The following is an 18,392-nucleotide window of genomic DNA, read 5'->3' on the forward strand; positions in this document are numbered from 1 at the left end:
CTTTCCAGTTTAGTAAAGGTTCGTGTCACATTTATTCTTAGTGTGCCTCTCTTTCAGAATCAGCCACAACATCAACCAGCAGAGCAGAAACAACTCATAAAACCTCAGTTACCCTCAGAGGATATCGTTGACTGACATCTCAGGATGGCTGAACAGGATCCACAACTTCAGGTACGTGAGAATGAGCTTGATCTCAGAAGTGGCGGTTACCCTGTGAGTTAGCCCAGTAAGGACACTTAAAGATCTCCACTTGAGAAGAACATTGGCAAAAGCTAGACCCATTCCATAAGATATTGATTGGGACACCCAGTCCTCCCAGTTACAAAAAGATTACTTTGAAAAAATTATCAGTAGCAAAGAATGACATTGAAAGTGGTGGAGGACTCAATGTTCTTGTCAGACTCCAGTAACTTTTGTTTTAAAAAAATAAACTGCAAATCCTTCACTGAAGATTACCCTTGTCAATTAAAACAACAAATATATTTTTGTTTGCAACTGTCAGTACTAAGCAGGAAAGAAAGCCAGCGTGTGGTTTGTGAGTTAGACATAAGTCAGAAAAGACTTGAAGGCACACAACAACAACTTAGCAGAAGTGGATGATAGTGAGACAGCATGGGGTTTTAATGTTGGACAAAGAGTCCAGGACAGCAAGGTTCAAATGGCCACTCAGCCAGGGAAGCTCACTGGGTTACCTTAGGAAAGTCTCTCTCTCTCAGCTTACGGAGAACATAATAGCAGACATCCTCTGAATAACTTGTGCCTATTTTAGGATTGCTATAAGTTAGAATTGACCTTAAAGTACATAACAGCAAAGGCAAGGGTGGGCAGAAATTAAATCTGGTTCTACAGGTGGATCTCTTGGCCATTTGCTGTCAGTCACTGAGGATTTCCAGCACTTCATCACTTAGTAGTAGAATTATATTGCTAAAATGCATACTTGAGACAATGGAAGAGATGCTTGTGAAAGATCTTGAACTCCATTCACTTTTTGCTATTCTCGTCAAACCAGATATTTAGACTGCGAATTTTTATGTCTGGCTAATTGATCTCTGGATTCTAGTTAAAAATAAAAAGCAGGTAGATAAATTAGAAGTCTGCCCACCTGCGTCCAAGAGTGTGAGTGTCTAGGAAACTATTTGTATGTATTGCAGATGTGCTGGGACTGACATCACCTTTTCTGTGAATCCTGCTGTTAAAATGTATGTGCTGTAGTTATTAAGTAATGGAAGAAAAATACTGTTTTTATGTGTTCTAAGGCTTGAGGCCATGTACCACAGTTTGCAGTCTGAGGATCGCTTACACTACATAACAAAATTTGATAACATTTCTATTCCTGGTGTTTGAAAATGTTATTTCCTGTTTAATTGTGCTATACTTACTTTGAAAGTACAGTAGAGTCTCACTTATCCAACATAAATGGGCCGGCAGAACGTTGGATAAGCGAATATGTTGGATAATAAGGAGAGATTAAGAAAAAGCCTATTAAACATCAAAATAGATTATAATTTTACAAATTAAGCACCAAAACATCATGTTATACAACAAATTTGACAGAAAAAGTAGTTCATTATACATTAATGCTATGTAGTAATTACTGTATTTACGAATTTAGCATCAAAATATCACAATGCATTGAAAACATTGACTACAAAAATGCATTGGATAATCCAGAATGTTGGATAAGTGAGACTCTACTGTAGTTGTTACATTCCAGAAACATTATTTTTGTAGCTGCCACAAACTGTTGAATTGATTGAGACTCTGAAAAACTGTAGAAAAATGTGCTGCAGGGTGTCCCGCAAAAACAACATTTTTGGAGTTTAATATACTTTTTCCATGTTTTATGATATAACCAATTAGGAAATGAATTTATAACCCAGAAACAAAAATGGTTTCATATAGTGTTATTTTCATTATGAAAGATATGCTTCTGTTCAGGGTATCTAAGATTCCAAAGTTCTTCTTGTCCATCACAGTTACCAAAATCTCCCAGCAAAAAAAAAAAACCATTGACCACATTGTCTCTGGAGGATTCTGGAAGCTCTATGGAAGAATGCCAATACGGGTCTCCTTTCTAAAGAAAATGTTTCCATGAATTTGTCATACCAGTATTTTCACCCTTTTTCATGTTTTTATAATAGAACCAATTAGGAAACGATATTTATAACCCAGGAACAAAAATAATGTTACATAACAATCTCAATATTAAAATCCATTAATATTAATGAATTAATTTTTTTAATCCAATGTCCCAAGCTCAAGAACTATTCTAAAGCAGAACAGCTACAACTGACACTCACTTCTTTTGTTTCAGGAGCTCACTCCTTGGACAAATGAATTTCCAGTAAGCACAGAGTGGGACCTGTGGTATTATGATGCTTCACCACCAGCCCTACCTGAGTTGTGTGAGAAGGAGGCCATCCGTGTTGTGGCACATATCTGTCTTCCAGTCATGGCCATCCTGTTCTGCGTGCTGGGAGTTCTGGGCAATGGGATTTTGTTGCTGGTTCGTATCCGTTACCACACCATCCAGACCATCGGTGATGCCCTCCTGTTGCACTTGGCCTTCTCTGACTTGCTTCTGCTCCTGACACTGCCCATGGGTGTGGCTGCCATGATGGGCCGTTGGCACCTGGGCACAGCCACATGTCAGGGCCTCCAAGGCCTCCATGCCCTCAACTTCTACAGTGGCTTTCTGTTCCTCACCGGCCTCACTCTAGACCGCTATGTAGCCATCGTCCGGGCACCCATTGCCCACCGCCTACGCCCTGCCACCACTTGTTGGGCCAGACTGGGCTTAGGACTGATTTGGTTGCTCTCGTCTTCTCTAGCACTGCCACACTTCCTGTATGCGCGCATGGAGGACCACGAGGGCTTTCAACTCTGCAGGGTGGCCACTGTTGCTGCTGCCATTAGCCTGGTCCAGGTGGCCTTGGGCTTCGTGCTCCCGTTTGTCGTCATGGTAGTTTCCTACATGGCCATTGCCCGCACTCTCCTGTCATCTCCTTGTGCCCAATCGCAGAGGGCATTGTGGTTGATATTATCCCTGGTCTTCCTCTTCCTAGCTTTGCAGCTGCCTTATGCTCTGCTCACCTTACTGGACACTGCTGATTTGATGAGCCAACAGGTTTCAAGCTGTAAAGTCATCTTCCACAGAGACCTCGCTCTCCTCATCACCAGTGGCTTGGCCTTTGCCCGCTGCTGCCTGAACCCAGTGCTTCACTCCTTCCTAGGTGTGCGCTTCCGTAAGGACCTCCGGCGGTTAAGCAGAGACATTGGCTGCTTGGGAGAGTGGGGGTGCTGCGGTAAAAAGCCAAGGAGAGCCACTAGGCAAGTATCGCTCACAACACACCTGGAAGGAATATAAGAAGTATTATGAGAAGCCAAGACACACCACTCACCACCTGGAAGGACATTTTGGAGGAGAGGATTTATATTCTGTAGGAAACTTCAGATACTGTCTGTTTATTGTTTATAACCATAGACCATCATAAAATGTAAAATGCGTATAAAAATACAAATTGGCTTAATGTACCATTTTCAGTCAACCTTCCACATTTGCTGGGGTTAGGGACATAGAACTATTGATTTTTTTTTTTACCTAAGGGAATAGCTCTCTAGGAACTTTTGGGTTTTCCAACACAACTTTATGGTCAACTTCCTCTGGAACTGACCATAGAATCACATTGGAGGACTCAGTTATTCCCATAAAAGTATTCTCTTTAGAAATCTCTAGGTCATCCAGCTTGGCTGGAGGAAATTAACCATGGTGTTACACTGGCTGACATATATTGTTAGAGAGAACATTTGGTTGGAGGAAAGTTCTTTCTAGGGATCTCTAGATCTGCTAGAGAGAGAACATTTAAAATCAAATCTATGAAAAATCAAATCTGCAAAAGTCAAAATTGCAAATGTGGAAATATGATTGTATATTTATCAGATTCTGACCTCACTTCAAAACCAAAATTACTAAAAGTAAGATTTACAGTAAAATGTTATATGTATCTTGCCCTTTCACATACTAGATTATGGCCTGTGTCTAACACAATAAAGTTACAGTACCTAGTATCAATCCATGCAACTTCTTGCATGTGCTGGAAGACTTACGTAATTTGCCCCACATTTTTGTCATCTTTTAATAATTAAGCTTCTATTCAGGTTGATGTTATCAACCATGTTTTCAAGTCTCAATGTTGGCCTCCTCTGAGGGCCAACAATGAGACTTATATAGTCATAATGTAGAGCAAAGGGAGAAGTTGGTTGGTTGATGGCCATTACCCAATGGTCATTAAAAAAAACTTGAGAGCTTGTTCTTCAGGTTAGGACCAGGGCTTGGGAATGCCACTATGACGGAGTGTAACCAATACACCTCAGAATAATGCTACATAGCCCTATACTGAATATCAGTGTAATAGAACACTTGACCCTTCCTATCCAAAGGTTCAACTATTCATGGCTTGACAATACCCCCCTTCATTCCAAAAAGCAAACCTAGATTTTGTCATTTTTATAAGAGACACAATTTTACTGTGCCATTGTGTATAGTGGGAGCTGAGCATCCATGGATTTTGGTATTAAAGGGATTCATGGAACCAAAGCCCAGCGGATATTGGGGCCCCACTGTATATGGTTCAATAGCACTATGTAACAAAATTTGGGGGAAAATTCTATTCTTGGTTTGAAAGTATTATTTTCTGTTTAATTGTGTGGTACTTACTTTGAAAGTAGTTGTTATACTCCAGAAACTTAGGTCTTGTCGCTGCCACAAACTATGTTGAAGTGGTTGAGACTCTTATCAGATAGCAAAATGTGCTGCAGGATGTCCCGCAAAACAAAGCTTTTGCAGTTTAATAAACTTTTTCAATGTTTTTATGAGATGTAATTTTAAGAAATGACATTTATAACCCAGGAACAAAAATCATGTTACACAGTGCAGTCGGTGTTTATGGCTGGCAATCCACTGAACAAATGCACGAAGACAATGGGTGGAAGCAGCTAGTATTCACAAGCTGCTCTGTGTGCATCTGCCCAGATGATAATGATGTGACTAAGAAATCTGAAGGGCAGTTTTGATTGTAAACCACAGTACACAAAAAAGAATCAGAAGACTTACCTGAAAGAAAGAAAAAATAGTCAAAATCATGATAGCAAGAGGGAGCTAGAGTGACTGTCTCAAGGACAAAACCATACAACAAGGAGGAAAAACCAATGGGAAGTTGCAGAAATAATCTAGGAAAATTTCTCAGCAAGTAAACTTGTTTGTTTAAGATCAAAGGACAGCACACCTGTTGTAGAGTGTATGCGCATGTGCACGTACATCTTCAAATTGCCTGCCAACTTTTGGTAACCTTATTAATTTGGGATTTGTAGTTTGGTGAGGCACCAGCACCCTTTGACAGAGAAGATAAGGTAAAGGTTTTCCCCTGACATTGTCTGGTCGAGTCCGACTCTGGGGGTTGGTGCTCATCTCAATTTCTACGACGAAGATCCAGCGTTGTCCATAGACATCTCCAAGGTCATGTGGCTGGCATGACTGCATGTTTGCATGTTTTCGAACTGCTAAGTTGGCAGAAGCTGGGGCTAACAGCGGGAGCTCACCCTGCTCCATGGATTCAAATCGTCGACCTTTCAATCAGCAAGTTTGGCAGCTCAGCAGTTTAACCCGCTATGCCACCAGATAAAAGATCCTATAAAACAACAACTCCTAGGATTCCATAGTATTGAGCCATGGCAATAAAAGTGGTGTTGAACAGCATTAATTCTATACAGTATGGATGCACCCTTACACAAGGAATATACAAAGTTGGTGTTGCCAGTTCCTTCCCCTGAAATATAACTTACAATGCCTTGTACTCATTGGTAGTTTCCCATCCACGTAATATCCAGAGTTAACCCTGCTTAGCTTCCAAGATCAAGCCAGATCTCATGTCTTTAGGTTATTTAGGCCCCTGCAGCAGTATAACAAACTTTAATCATCAACTGGTTTGCTTGGATTCATGGCAAAGGAGAAGTTAGAATATAGGTGTGAATGACAGGAAGAAACCAAGCTATGCTTTGGGACAAGTATCACAATTTGTCCTTGGCTGTATTTGAGCTACATTCACAACAGAGCATTTTAGAGATAAATGAAATCAGTTGCAGAAGATTTAGCAGTAATGTCAATTTCCAAAGTAACCCTGCGATGCAATGCCCTGTCCCAAAGGTGAAATCGGAGGAAGAATATATGTGATCAAGAGATTAGAAGAACTCCTGCTAGGAATCGGAGCATGTGAGAATTTGGGATTAAGTCAACCCACATAGGAACTGTGAAACCTTCTTTTTTAAGTTTTGGGGGCTCAGCACAAGCAGTCATTTTTTGCCTACTTGCAGGTACTTGCAAGGGGAAGGCAAATTATTTTCAAATGTCTTATCATTCAAACAACTTGTGAGTGCTTTCCATATGTCCAGAAATACTTCCTCCCAAGTAAGTGTGCATAGGCTAGATTGCAGGCAGCCTTTCCTATTCCCAGACGGGCTCAACAACAGTTTTTACTACTTTTTAGTGTTTTATTGTTAAATACATTTCTGGGTGATAATGCCTGAGGATGTTCAAAAACACAGGAGTCATGACAGATCATATGTGGGGACTCAACCCTTCAGCCTAGATTTAATTTGGCTCAAGCCCCCACTACCACTACTTGGGAATCTGTGTTCCCATAGACAAAATATCCATTCCCTCCAAGATCTGGATTAGATAACAATTTCCTTGCAATTACATTTAAAACAGAATCCATAACTTTTCCCAGTAGTTTTCCTATTCCTACTGTCAATAAAGTCAAGTAAAAGAAATAATTGAATAAAAGTCACCAAACTTCTTGAGAAGCCCATAAATGACCTATTGGCCCATTATGGGGGGGGGGGGAGGCTTCCCCAGCTCCCCTTCCTGTTGTTTTAGAGAAGAGGCGCTCAGCTGCAGGCAGGCGCACGTTTTAAGGAGACATCTTACCTGTTTCTACTCTAGATGAGAGGTGTTTGGCTGCAAGCAAGCGTGCACAGTTTCTAGGCCTGCACACTACCAATGCACTCTATCTTCAAAGGGCAAGGAGGCAAGTTCTAACTTTCCTACTCTAGAGGAGGCGCTCGGTTGCAGGCAGACACCAGCACTGGGCCTGCATGCCACACACACACACTCCCTTTAAAAGGCAAGGAGGCAAGTTCTGACTTCCTTACTCTAGAGAAGGTGCTTGGGTGCAGTCAAGTGCCTGCACGCCACACACACTCTCTCTCCTTAAAAGGCAAGGAGGCACATTCTAAATTTCTTAATCTAGAGGAGGTGCTTGGGTACTGTCAAGTGCCTGCATGCCACACACACACTCTCTCTTTAAAAGGCAAGGAGGCACGTTCTAACTTTCTTACTCTAAAGGAGGTGCTTGGGTGCAGTCAAGTGCCTGCATGCCACACACACACTCTCTCCTTAAAAGCCAAGGAGGCACGTTCTAACTTTTTTACTCTAGAAGAGGTGCTTGGGTGCAGGCGGGTGCATGCACTGGGCCTACACGCCACACACACACGCTCTTTTAAAAGCAAAGAAGTAAGTTCTGACTTTTTTCTCCAGAGGAGGTGCTCAGGTGCAGGTAGGTATGTGCGCTAGGCTTGCACGCTACACACACACTCTCTTTCCAAGACAAGGAAGTATGGAACCCCATGTGCTTACAAAAGTAGAGATAGGCTCCCACTTGCTTTCATGTCGAGCGGGTTTTCGTGCCGGGGGCCACCTTCCTGTTACATGCTCCCGATGGTGCCGGAGGTACCAAAGAAAACGGGATCTACACACAACCCTAATGACTAACAATACTGTTGTAGCCTGAGAATTTTCCTGTTCCTTCCCCCTTTTTTGGCCAATAGGGTATGGCATATGTCACACTGAAATTTCTACTCTAATAAATGTGCAATAGCACATGGACTATCTTGATTTTAGATGTTTGGGAATTGGGTCATACTAGCCAGATTGTTAATCTGGAGGCAGTGATCAAATGATTATATGCTCAAATGTGTCAATAATGCACATGTTCGGTCCCTTGCATTTTGTATAGATATTAGGAATTTTAGTTGAAGTTTTCGCAATCGATGTTCTTTACAAAATTATAAAATTTCCATAACACTATGACAGAAAGGGAACTTCAAATACTACATGAATTTGAAATACAAATTTTACAAACTGCCCTGCAGAGGGCAGCAGAGGCAAGTGTTTCTTAACACCCTCCATTTGTCCTGTGTGCTCATCTGAAAACAAAACAAAAAAAATTTCAGTGTTTCCATAGTTGTTTCCATGAAGTCGGGCTTTGATTTATGGCAACCCCTATAAATGAGAGACCTCCAAGTCGCCCTGTCCTCAACAGCCCTGCTCAGATCTTGCTGACTAAGGGATGTGGTTTCTTTGACTGAGGCCTTTCTACACCGCCATATAATCCAGATTATCAAAGCAGATGATCCACATTATCTGCTTTAAACTGAATCATATGAGTCTGCACTACCATATAATCAACTTCAAAGCAGAGAATCTGGATTTTATATGGCAGTGTAGAATATGCAATATGGTCGTCCTCTTTCCCAGCTGCCTTCCGCCTTAACAAGCATTGTTACCTTTTCTAGGATTTTTTTTTTTTTGGTCGTGTCAGAAGCGACTTGAGAGCATACTGCAAGTCGCTTCTTGTGTGAGAGAATTGACTGTTTACAGAGACATTGCCCAGGGGACACCTGGATATGTTACCATCCTGCTGGGAAGCTTCTCTCATGTCCCTGCAAACTAGAGCTGACAGACAGGAGCTCACCACATCTCGCTGAGGCAACCTTCAGGTCAGCAGTTCAGCCGGCACAAGAGTTTAACCCATTGTGCCACCATGGCTCCTACTTTTTCTAGTGAATCATGATTTCTCCTGATATGGCCAAACTACAACAGTCTCAATTTAATCGTCTTGGCTTCTAGGAGGAGGCCAAGCTTGATTTACGTAAGAGTTCATTTGCTTGACTTCTTAACAGCACAGGATCCATAAAACTTTCCTAGCATAATATTTCAAATTAATTTATTTTATTCCTATCAGCTTTTTTCACTGTCCAGCCTCATAACCATACACTGTAATTGAAAATTCAGACAAAGGAGGCTTTTCCTTTGCTTTCCTTCTCTCTGTTGGCAAGACTCAGGGCTTCATTCTTGGCCCTTTGCTCTGCTCATGTTTTACATACTGTTCCCGGGGTAACTTCCTCAAAGCCAACAGCGTTTGGTGCTGCCTTTATTCTGATAACACCCAGCACTAACCTTGTGTTTCCAAATTAGAGTTTGAGAACTTAATTTTTAAAGCTAATCTGTTGGTGTTGCTTTCCTAAAAGTAAGAAATTCCTTATTCCCATAGTCTGAAAGGGCTCTTAAAAATTCTTAGTATCTAAATTGATCGTGTGGGGGCTGAACAAGTTTTTCTTATTCCTCATATTGTTACTTTTGGCTAGTTTTAAATATGACGAATCCTTCCCTGCACTTTTTATTTTTCTTTAGCTTGCCACATAGTATTTTCTTCCATTGTTTAAAAAAATAATGGGTTGTATTTAAGTAGATGTATGAGCTATCTAATTTAAAGAAACTTGTTATTAGTTATTTTATTCAATACAGCTGCAAAAAAAATGAGGGATATGAAATTCAATGTGGCAGCAGAGGGGTGGATGGGACAGATAAGATGGACAGGGCAGAAGATGCTTCTGGGTCGATACAGGGAATGCTGTGGATGTAGCGTACCTGGATTTCAGTAAGGCCTTCGACAAAGTCCCCCACGACCTTCTGGCAAACAAAATAGTAAAATGTGGGCTAGACAAAACTACGGTTAGGTGGATCTGTAATTGGCTAAGCGAACGAACCCAAAGGGTGCTCACCAATGCGTCATCTTCATCATGGAAAGAAGTGACAAGTGGAGTGCCACAGGGCTCCGTCCTGGGCCCGGTTCTGTTCAACATCTTTATTAACGACTTAGACGAAGGGTTAGAAGGCACGATCATCAAGTTTGCAGACGACACAAAACTGGGAGGGATAGCTAACACTCCAGAAGACAGGAGCAGAATTCAAAACGATCTTGACAGACTAGAGAGATGGGCCAAAACTAACAAAATGAAGTTCAACAGGGACAAATGCAAGATACTTCACTTCGGCAGAAAAAATGGAAATCAAAGATACAGAATGGGGGACGCCTGGCTTGACAGCAGTGTGTGCGAAAAAGACCTTGGAGTCGTCGTGGACAACGTTAAACATGAGCCAACAATGTGATGCGGCAGCTTAAAAAGCCAATGGGATTCTGGCCTGCATCAATAGGGGAATAGCAACTGGATCCAGGGGAGTCATGCTCCCCCTCTATTCTGCCTTGGTCAGACCACACCTGGAATACTGTGTCCAATTTTGGGCACCACAGTTGAAGGGAGATGTTGACAAGCTGGAAAGCGTCCAGAGGAGGGCGACTAAAATGATTAAGGGTCTGGAGAACAAGCCCTATGAGGAGCGGCTTAAAGAGCTGGGCATGTTTAGCCTGCAGAAGGCTGAGAGGAGACATGATAGCCATGTACAAATACGTGAAGGGAAGTCATAGGGAGGAGAGAGCAAGCTTATTTTCTGCTGCCCTGCAGACTAGAACGCGGAACAATGGCTTCAAACTACAGGAAAGGAGATTCCACCTGAACATCAGGAAGAACTTCCTCACTGTGAGGGCTGTTCGACAGTGGAACTCTCTCCCCCGGGCCGTGGTGGAGGCTCCTTCTATGGAGGCTTTTAAGCAGAGGCTGGATGGCCATCTGTCGGGGGTGCTTTGAATGCGATTTCCTGCTTTTTAGCAGGGGGTTGGACTAGATGGCCCATGAGGTCTCTTCCAACTCTACTATTCTATGATTCTATGATTCAGGAAACGGTGCAGAAATCAATGCAGGTGGTGTTCAATGACAACTCTAAGGGACCATATTCCATCATTACATTGGTGACACATTTTTGTTTTTTGTGTACGTGTATCAAGAACGACTTGAGAAACTGCAAGTCACTTCTGGTGTGAGAGAATTGGCCATGTGCAAGGACGTTGCCCAGGGGACACCCGGATGTTTTGGTGTTTTTACCATCCTTGTGGGAAGCTTCTCTCATGTCCCCACATGGAGCTGGAGCTGATAGAGGGAGCTCATCCGCGCTCTCCCCGAGTTGGATTTGAACCAGCAACCTTCAAGTCAACAACCCAACCTTCAAGTCAGCAGTCCTGCTGCCACAAGGGTTTAACCCATTGCACCATCGGGGGCTCCTTGGTGACATGTTAAGAAAATATATCTATTTATTAATTGCAGCATCCTATTAGTTACACATGCAGGCATTTGTATTACACATCTGCAATAATTGGGGATTTTTCTACAATGTGCAATAGTCATGTCCAGCAGATGGCAGCCTATGTGATGCTGGTTACACATAAGGCCTATGATCATGGGGTGGCACATTCAAGGAGATACAGTAGTGTGTCATTGCCTCCATATATTGCAGTTGTTCAGTGAGTTGTCAGTCATGCACATTGACCATTTATCTTCATGTGCTATGTTGATATGCAGTATAAGAGTTGTGTAATATCATTCCACCAGTTGATATTCATGCTATGCTGAAGCATAAGGTCTTGGCCATTACATGGTACAAGTTGCACAGTATAGAGAAAAAATGAGGAACAGAGGAATATCTCGATCTTTAAACTAGAAATTAAGACAGTGCATTTATTTCTTCATTAGTGGACTGTGAACAAACTGTTTTCGATATTCTGATTAAAATTCCTATACGGCTGAGTTTTCCAAATTGGATGATGCAACACATTAGTGTGTCTGCAGTGTACAGGTGTGTTGAGCGAACCTAACGGGAAACCTCTGAGTCTATGTGAAATAAGCAATAAATCATATAAATGAAAGGTTCCCATGAGATACATTTCATTTTTACAATTTATGTGTGTGCCCGTATCTCTTGTAAGGGTTGGTTTAACCTCTGGTTTGCTAGTAAAGGTAAAGGTTTACCCTTGACATTAAATCTAGTGGAGTCCAACTTTGTGGGGTAGTCCTCATCTCCATTTCTAAGCCGAAGAGCCGGCGTTGTCCGTAGACGCCTCCAAGGTCATTTGGCCAGCATGACTACATGGAGTGCTATTACCTTCCCACCCAAGTGATATCTATTGATCTACTCACATTTGCATGTTTTCGAACTCCTAGGTTGGCAGAAGCTGGGGCTAACAATGGGAGCTCACCCCGCCCCGCACATTCGAACCGCCGACCTTCTGGTCAGCAAATTCTGCAGCTTAGCAGTTTAATCTGCTGCACTAGCGCAGTAAAACTGAATTACTGTGTCGCAAAATGTTGCATATCTGAGTGTATCATCAACAGGAAACGTTTGGAAACCTCTGCTGTAACGCCATTAAGGTCCCAAATTAATGTGTAGAGGTTACTTTAAACAATGTCAAACTGAAATATGAAGCAGTCTTCTTGTGTATGGACAACCATCAAATGGGTGAGAACAGTCGTCTTGCCAGCAAAACATTGCCAAATAACACATTCGGACACTGCAGAATCCGAGTGAAATTCTAGAAACAGAGCTGGAGGGACTGGAAAGGGAGGCTTTTGCTGGAAGAGAAAGTTCTGCCAGAGGTGAACCTCGTAGTCCAGAACCTGGCATGCCACCTGCAGAAAAAAGCTTCTTAAGCAAATGGCCTGACTGTAGTTCTTGCAGGCGAGCCAAGCCTCATGCTGTTTGTAGTTTGATGCTGTCATCTCTACCTACACGTCAGTTGGTATGGGATAAAAGTGTTGTCCTTTTGCAAATTACAGGATGTGAGTCATTTTTATTTCTTCACAATAAAATCCTTTTTTACGGCCAGTTCTCCCAAAAGTCTTTGCTCCGAACAAATTAGGCTCCATGTTTATGTGACGTCCTGAAGGCTCCTGTTTGTCATTGTTATTAATTAAAAACATATGGACATTTCGTAAGTCTGGAACGGAGGAATGAGGACAGAGCCTCAAAAGTTATTTTTGGACTACATCCCCTAGGATCCTCCAGCCAGGGTTTGCTGGGACTGGCTCAAATTAAGCCTTATTTTCAGTTTTATCCTCCCATTCAGGGGAAGGTGGTGGAAGCAGAGCTTGGAAACGTTCCCATAATCCCCAAACTAAGATAACAATAAGCAATGCTGGATGAGAGATTATGGGAACTATTATCCAAAAGGTAATTTTCCAAGCTCTGGTAGGCAGGAGAAACAGATACAATCCCTTCCCTTCATTTTTGCTTGAGCCTCCCTTTCCTTTGACTGAGTATCGCCAGCTTCTCTCTCCACCCCTGTTTAACTCTGCATAACTCGCAGTAAATGTCATTGTAACTCCCATTATGCAGACAAGGCAACTGAACTGGAGAAACAAGTTTATAATTGGTATAGTACATCTGGAGAGCTGGGTGGTGCAGTGTTTTGAGTGTTGGACTATAAGTGGAGATCAGGGCTTTAATCCTTACTGCGCCATTGAAATCCAGTGGGAGACCTTGCTCAAGTCACACTCTCTCAGCCTCAGTGGAAGGCAAACCCCCTCTGAACAAATCTAACCAATAAAGCCCCACAATAGGTTCCTCTAAGAGTTGTCATAAGTCAGAAATTACTTCAAGGCACACAACATAGCACTTATTATTATTATTATTATTATTATTATTATTATTATTATTATCATTATTATTATTATATTCTATGATCTCAAAATATTATCTACTGGACAATACTTTATTCCATTACAATTGATTCTATCCTTCTATTGGTTTTCTTATACAGGGAGCAAAATCAAAACTTCTTGACGCATTTCCAGGTATATAATCATCCGTCTAACACAGATTTTTCCAAACTGTGTGTCGTGACACATTTGTGTGTCAGCTGCAGTGTGTGGGTGTGTGACACGAATGTAACAAGAAACCACTGAAGCCATGTGAAACAGGCAATAAATCATAGATTTTTTAAAAATATAAATGAAAGGTTTTCATGAGATATGTTGTGATCCCATGTATGTATCTGTATCTCTTATAAGGCGTTGTCTTAACCTCTGGTTTGTCGATAAAACCATACTACTGTGTTGCGAAATGATGCATCACAGTAATCTAAAAAAATGTGTCACCAAGATGAAATGTTTGGAAAGTTCTGTTTTGACAAGTAAGATAAAGGGCCCTTCCACACAGCCATATAACCCAGAATATCAAGGCAGATAATCTACAATATCTGCTTTGAACTGGATTATCTGAATCTGTGTGGAAGGGGCCATAGTCATCACCGCCAAGGAAGTTAATGCATTTGTGGAAAGTCTGTCTGCTGATAAAAGCAAACTAAGTAGAGCAAGAAAACCGGCTGCATCTGACTATAGCATGTTCTTTGCCATGCGGTTTGTAAAAGGTCCTCAGTGAGGAAAAAGAAGTACTAAGTCCCTGCCCTACTTTTTTTCCCCTCACTCAGGATCCTACACCTTTTAGTAACTGCATGGAGCAGTCTTGTGTAATGGTTTGAGCACTGGTCTGTGACTCTGGGGACCAGGTTTCAAATTCCCATTTAGCCATGGAAACCTAGTGGGTGGCCCTTGGGCAAGTCATACTCTTTCAGCCTCAGAGGAAGGCAAAAGCAACTCCCCTTGTTGCAAACCTTGCCAAAAAAGCCCTGTGATGGGTTTGCATTCAGGTTGTCATAAGTCGGAAATGACTTGAAGACAGATGACAATAATAATGCACTGCACACATTCATTACAGCATTGTGATTCTGTCCCTGTGTCCATTGAGCACCTCAGGCCTAATAGTGACAGCAAAGTCGCTAAGCTGGTTTGGCTAATTCCACAATGAGAAGGGAGGCAAGATCTGAACTGCTCTCCTACCTGTAGAGTTTGCATTTGACTTCCACTGTCCAGTCTAACAGGGTCTCAGTATCCTGAAGGCACCTGATCCTGTCCAGGCATGTCCAGATTAGTACTTGGAATGGAAACTGCCAAGGAATACCAGGTGCTATAGGCAGTATTCAGTGGAAGCAATAGCAAACCAACCCCAAGCACTACTTGCCTAAGAAAACCCCATGAAATGAATGGGATTGCCAAAAATTGACAAACAACTTGAAGACACATTAACACATGCCCAACCTGACAGCTCTGGCTCAGAAATTATTATTATTTTCATTATTTATACCCCACCTTTCCTCCAGTGGAGAATCAAGGTGGCTATTTTACTCATAGTTTTAAAGCGTGCAATAGAAAAGTTTTTAAAAACCAATTAAATAGCACAGTGTGGATTAAGGTAAAAACAGATTCAAATATAAAAATACACTTAAAATAGCCTTTAAAACTCACACTAAATCCGAAACACTAAATTGAACTCAGGTTTTTTTTTCTTCATGTCAGGAGCGACTTGAGAAACTGCAAGTCACTTCTGGTATGAGAGACTTGGCCGTCTGCAAAGATGTTGCCCAGGGGATGCCTGGATGTTTTTGATATTTGTACCATCCTTGCAGGAGGCTTCTCACATGTCCCCACATGGAGCTGGAGCTGATAGAGGGAGCTCATCCACGGACCACGCTCTCCCCGTGTTGGATTTGAACCGGCAACTTTCAGGTCAGCAACACAACATTCAAGTCTTCAGTCCTACTGGCACAAAAGTTTAACCCACTGGGTGAACCCAGTGAATAAGGAATAAGAGGGTATGGAAGAGTTTAAAGATTACAGGATATGAAGGGGGGAAAGAACAAGCAATCTAAAGCCAACATTTTGTAGTGAGACCTCATTGTGATCATGTTGTAGCGAAAAAGCAGGCTTAGCTTCATTTTGGAAACAGAGAGCATACTGCCAAATAATAGTTTGGGTACCAGGTTTTCAATATCCAGATTCAAGTCTTCACTTCACATGTCTTTGGGTGATCTTGTGTTAGTCATGTACCCCAGCCTTGACCCAGCCTGCAGGGTTGTTGTGACAATATAAAAAGTGAGAAGGAAGGCATACTAGCATCTTGATTTCTTTGGGCAAAAAATGGGATAGACATATAGCTAATGAATAGGTTCCACACTCGGCTGTCATTGCGCCTGTACAAAGAGCAAATTACTAAAGAGAGATCTTTCAGATCAGGGTTGCCAGCAGCAGTATGGACTCTTGAGATTTTAGAAGCAAAATGGGAAGTGGAGCTTTGCAATGTCACAAGGTAGTCATTACAGGAGGGCTGTAAGTAAGTAAAACTTTATTTCTATTCTGCCCTATCTCCCTCCCCATGGACACTCAGGGCGGTTGACAACATAAAGGCAAACATTCAATGCCGTATAAGGCTACAATAGACTAAAACAATTCAAAATAAACAGAGCCTTTGACTATAAAGCAAATCATGTGAAAACAATAATAATAAATTACACAATGTTAATAAAACATAAGTTAAAAGCCATGTCTAAATTCTATTCCTTATTTCATCGTGCCAGATCTTTAAACATTCACATCTTCATATGCCTGAGTATGTAGTAAAGTTTTTAGGAGGACAGCGATGGGGGCATTCTGATCTCCTTCCAGAGGTGAAGGGAGTTCCAGAAGTGAAGGGTAATTGCAAAGAAGGCCTTCTCTCTCGTTCCTACCAGCCAGGTTTGAGAGGAGGGCCTCCCCTGATGTGCGCAGTGCCCAGGCAGACTCATATGAGGAGATGTAGTTTGGCAGGTAGTCTTGGCCAAGGCTGCAGGCTTGGCCAAGGCTGGGAGTCCAGACTGGAGCTGAACCGTTGAGGGCTTTAAAGATGACAACTAGCATTTTAAATTTCACTTGGTAGCAAACTGGAAGTCAGTGGAGTTGCCACAGCATAGAAGTTATCCTCTCCCTGTATTGTGCTCCAGTTAGTAGCCTGGCTGCTGATCTCTAAACCAGCTGAAGCTTCTGAGCGCTCTTTAAAGGCAGCCCCATGTAGAGCGCATTGCAGTAGTCCAATCGGGATGTAACTAAGGCATGTACTATCATGGCAAGATAGTCAGCTGGCACAGTTTTAATTGTGCAAATGCACTCTTGGCCATTGCTGACACCTGAGCCTCCAAGGTCAGCGATGAGTCCAGAATCACCCCCAAGTTGTGTACCTGTGTCTTCAGGTGGAGTGTAACCCCACCCAGCACAGGTTGTATCCCTATATCCTGATCTGCCTTCCGACTGACCAGAAGCACCTCTTTCTTGTCAGGATTTAATTTCAATATATTCACCCTCATCCAGCCCATTATTGTTGACAGACACCGATTCAGGACCAGAACAGAATCCTTGGCTTTTGGTGGAAAGGAGTAGTAGAGTTGGGGGTCATCTGCATAAATTTGGCACCAAACTCCAAAACTCCAGATATCTCCCAGCGGCTTCATGTAGATATGGAACAACATAGGTGACAGAATAGATCCCTGAGGCATCCCACAGGCCACTGACCAAGGGGTCAAACAGAAGTCACCCAGCACCACCTTCTGGGTTTGGTCCTCTAGAAAAGAATGGGGCCACTGTAGAACAGTGCCTCCTAATCCCATCCCAGTAAGACAACTCAGGATACCATGGTCGATGGTATCGAACGCCTCTGAAAGGTCCAGGAGAACAAACAGGGACACACTCCCCCTGTCTAGTTCTCTTCATAGATCATTTACTAAGGCAACCAGTCTTGTTTCAGTTTCGTAACCAGGTCTGAAACCAGATTGAAATAGGTCCAGATAATCAGTTTCTTCCAAGAAACTCTGGAGCTGAGAGACCACCACTCTCTCTAGGACCTTGCCCAGAAAGGGGAGATTTGAAACCAACCAATAATTATTTAGTTGAATGTAACTTCTTTGGGGTCAGCTGATTATTGAGGCAGGCAGGGGAGGCAGGCAAACCCATCATAAATGGGCTAGATCAGTGGTTCTCAGCCTGTGGGTCCTCAGATGTTTTGGCCTTCAAGTCCCAGAAATCCTAACAGCTGGTTAACTGGCTGGGATTTCTGGGAGTTGTAGGCCAAAACAGCTGGGGACTCACAGATTGAGAACCACTGGCCTAGATGCTGGTAAAAATCTAGCTAACCAGCAAAAACTAAAAGTCCAGGTTATATTATGGGTTATTTTCTGCCATATGAAGTTGCCCATGTTTTGAGATCTTCTGGGGAGATCTTCTCTCTGTCCTACCAGCCTCATGATATACCTGGTGAAAGGACTTCCTTGGTGGCTGCTCCTAATCTTTCAAACTCTCTTCCCAGATGAGTAAGGGCCCTTCTACACTGCCATATAATCCAGATTATCAAAGCAAATAATCCACATTATCTGCTTTGAACTGGATTATCTGCTTTGAACTGGATATATGAGTTTACACTGCTATATAATCCAGTTCCAAGCAGATAATCTGGATTTTATAGG

At 42.3% G+C, this 18,392-nt stretch overlaps 1 protein-coding gene across 1 annotated transcript; it reads left to right on the top strand.

The window, feature by feature from the left end:
- Positions 1-2,305: 2,305 nt before the first annotated feature.
- On the top strand, positions 2,306-4,756 carry ccr10 (C-C motif chemokine receptor 10; the record flags this gene model as incomplete). Its single annotated transcript, XM_008113144.3, has 1 exon — positions 2,306-4,756. A coding segment is annotated over one exon (1,062 nt), but the record flags the coding sequence as incomplete, so codon positions are not given.
- Positions 4,757-18,392: the final 13,636 nt, after the last annotated feature.

The sequence above is a fragment of the Anolis carolinensis genome, chromosome 6, assembly GCF_035594765.1.
Source record: "Anolis carolinensis isolate JA03-04 chromosome 6, rAnoCar3.1.pri, whole genome shotgun sequence".
Lineage (NCBI taxonomy): Eukaryota > Metazoa > Chordata > Lepidosauria > Squamata > Dactyloidae > Anolis > Anolis carolinensis.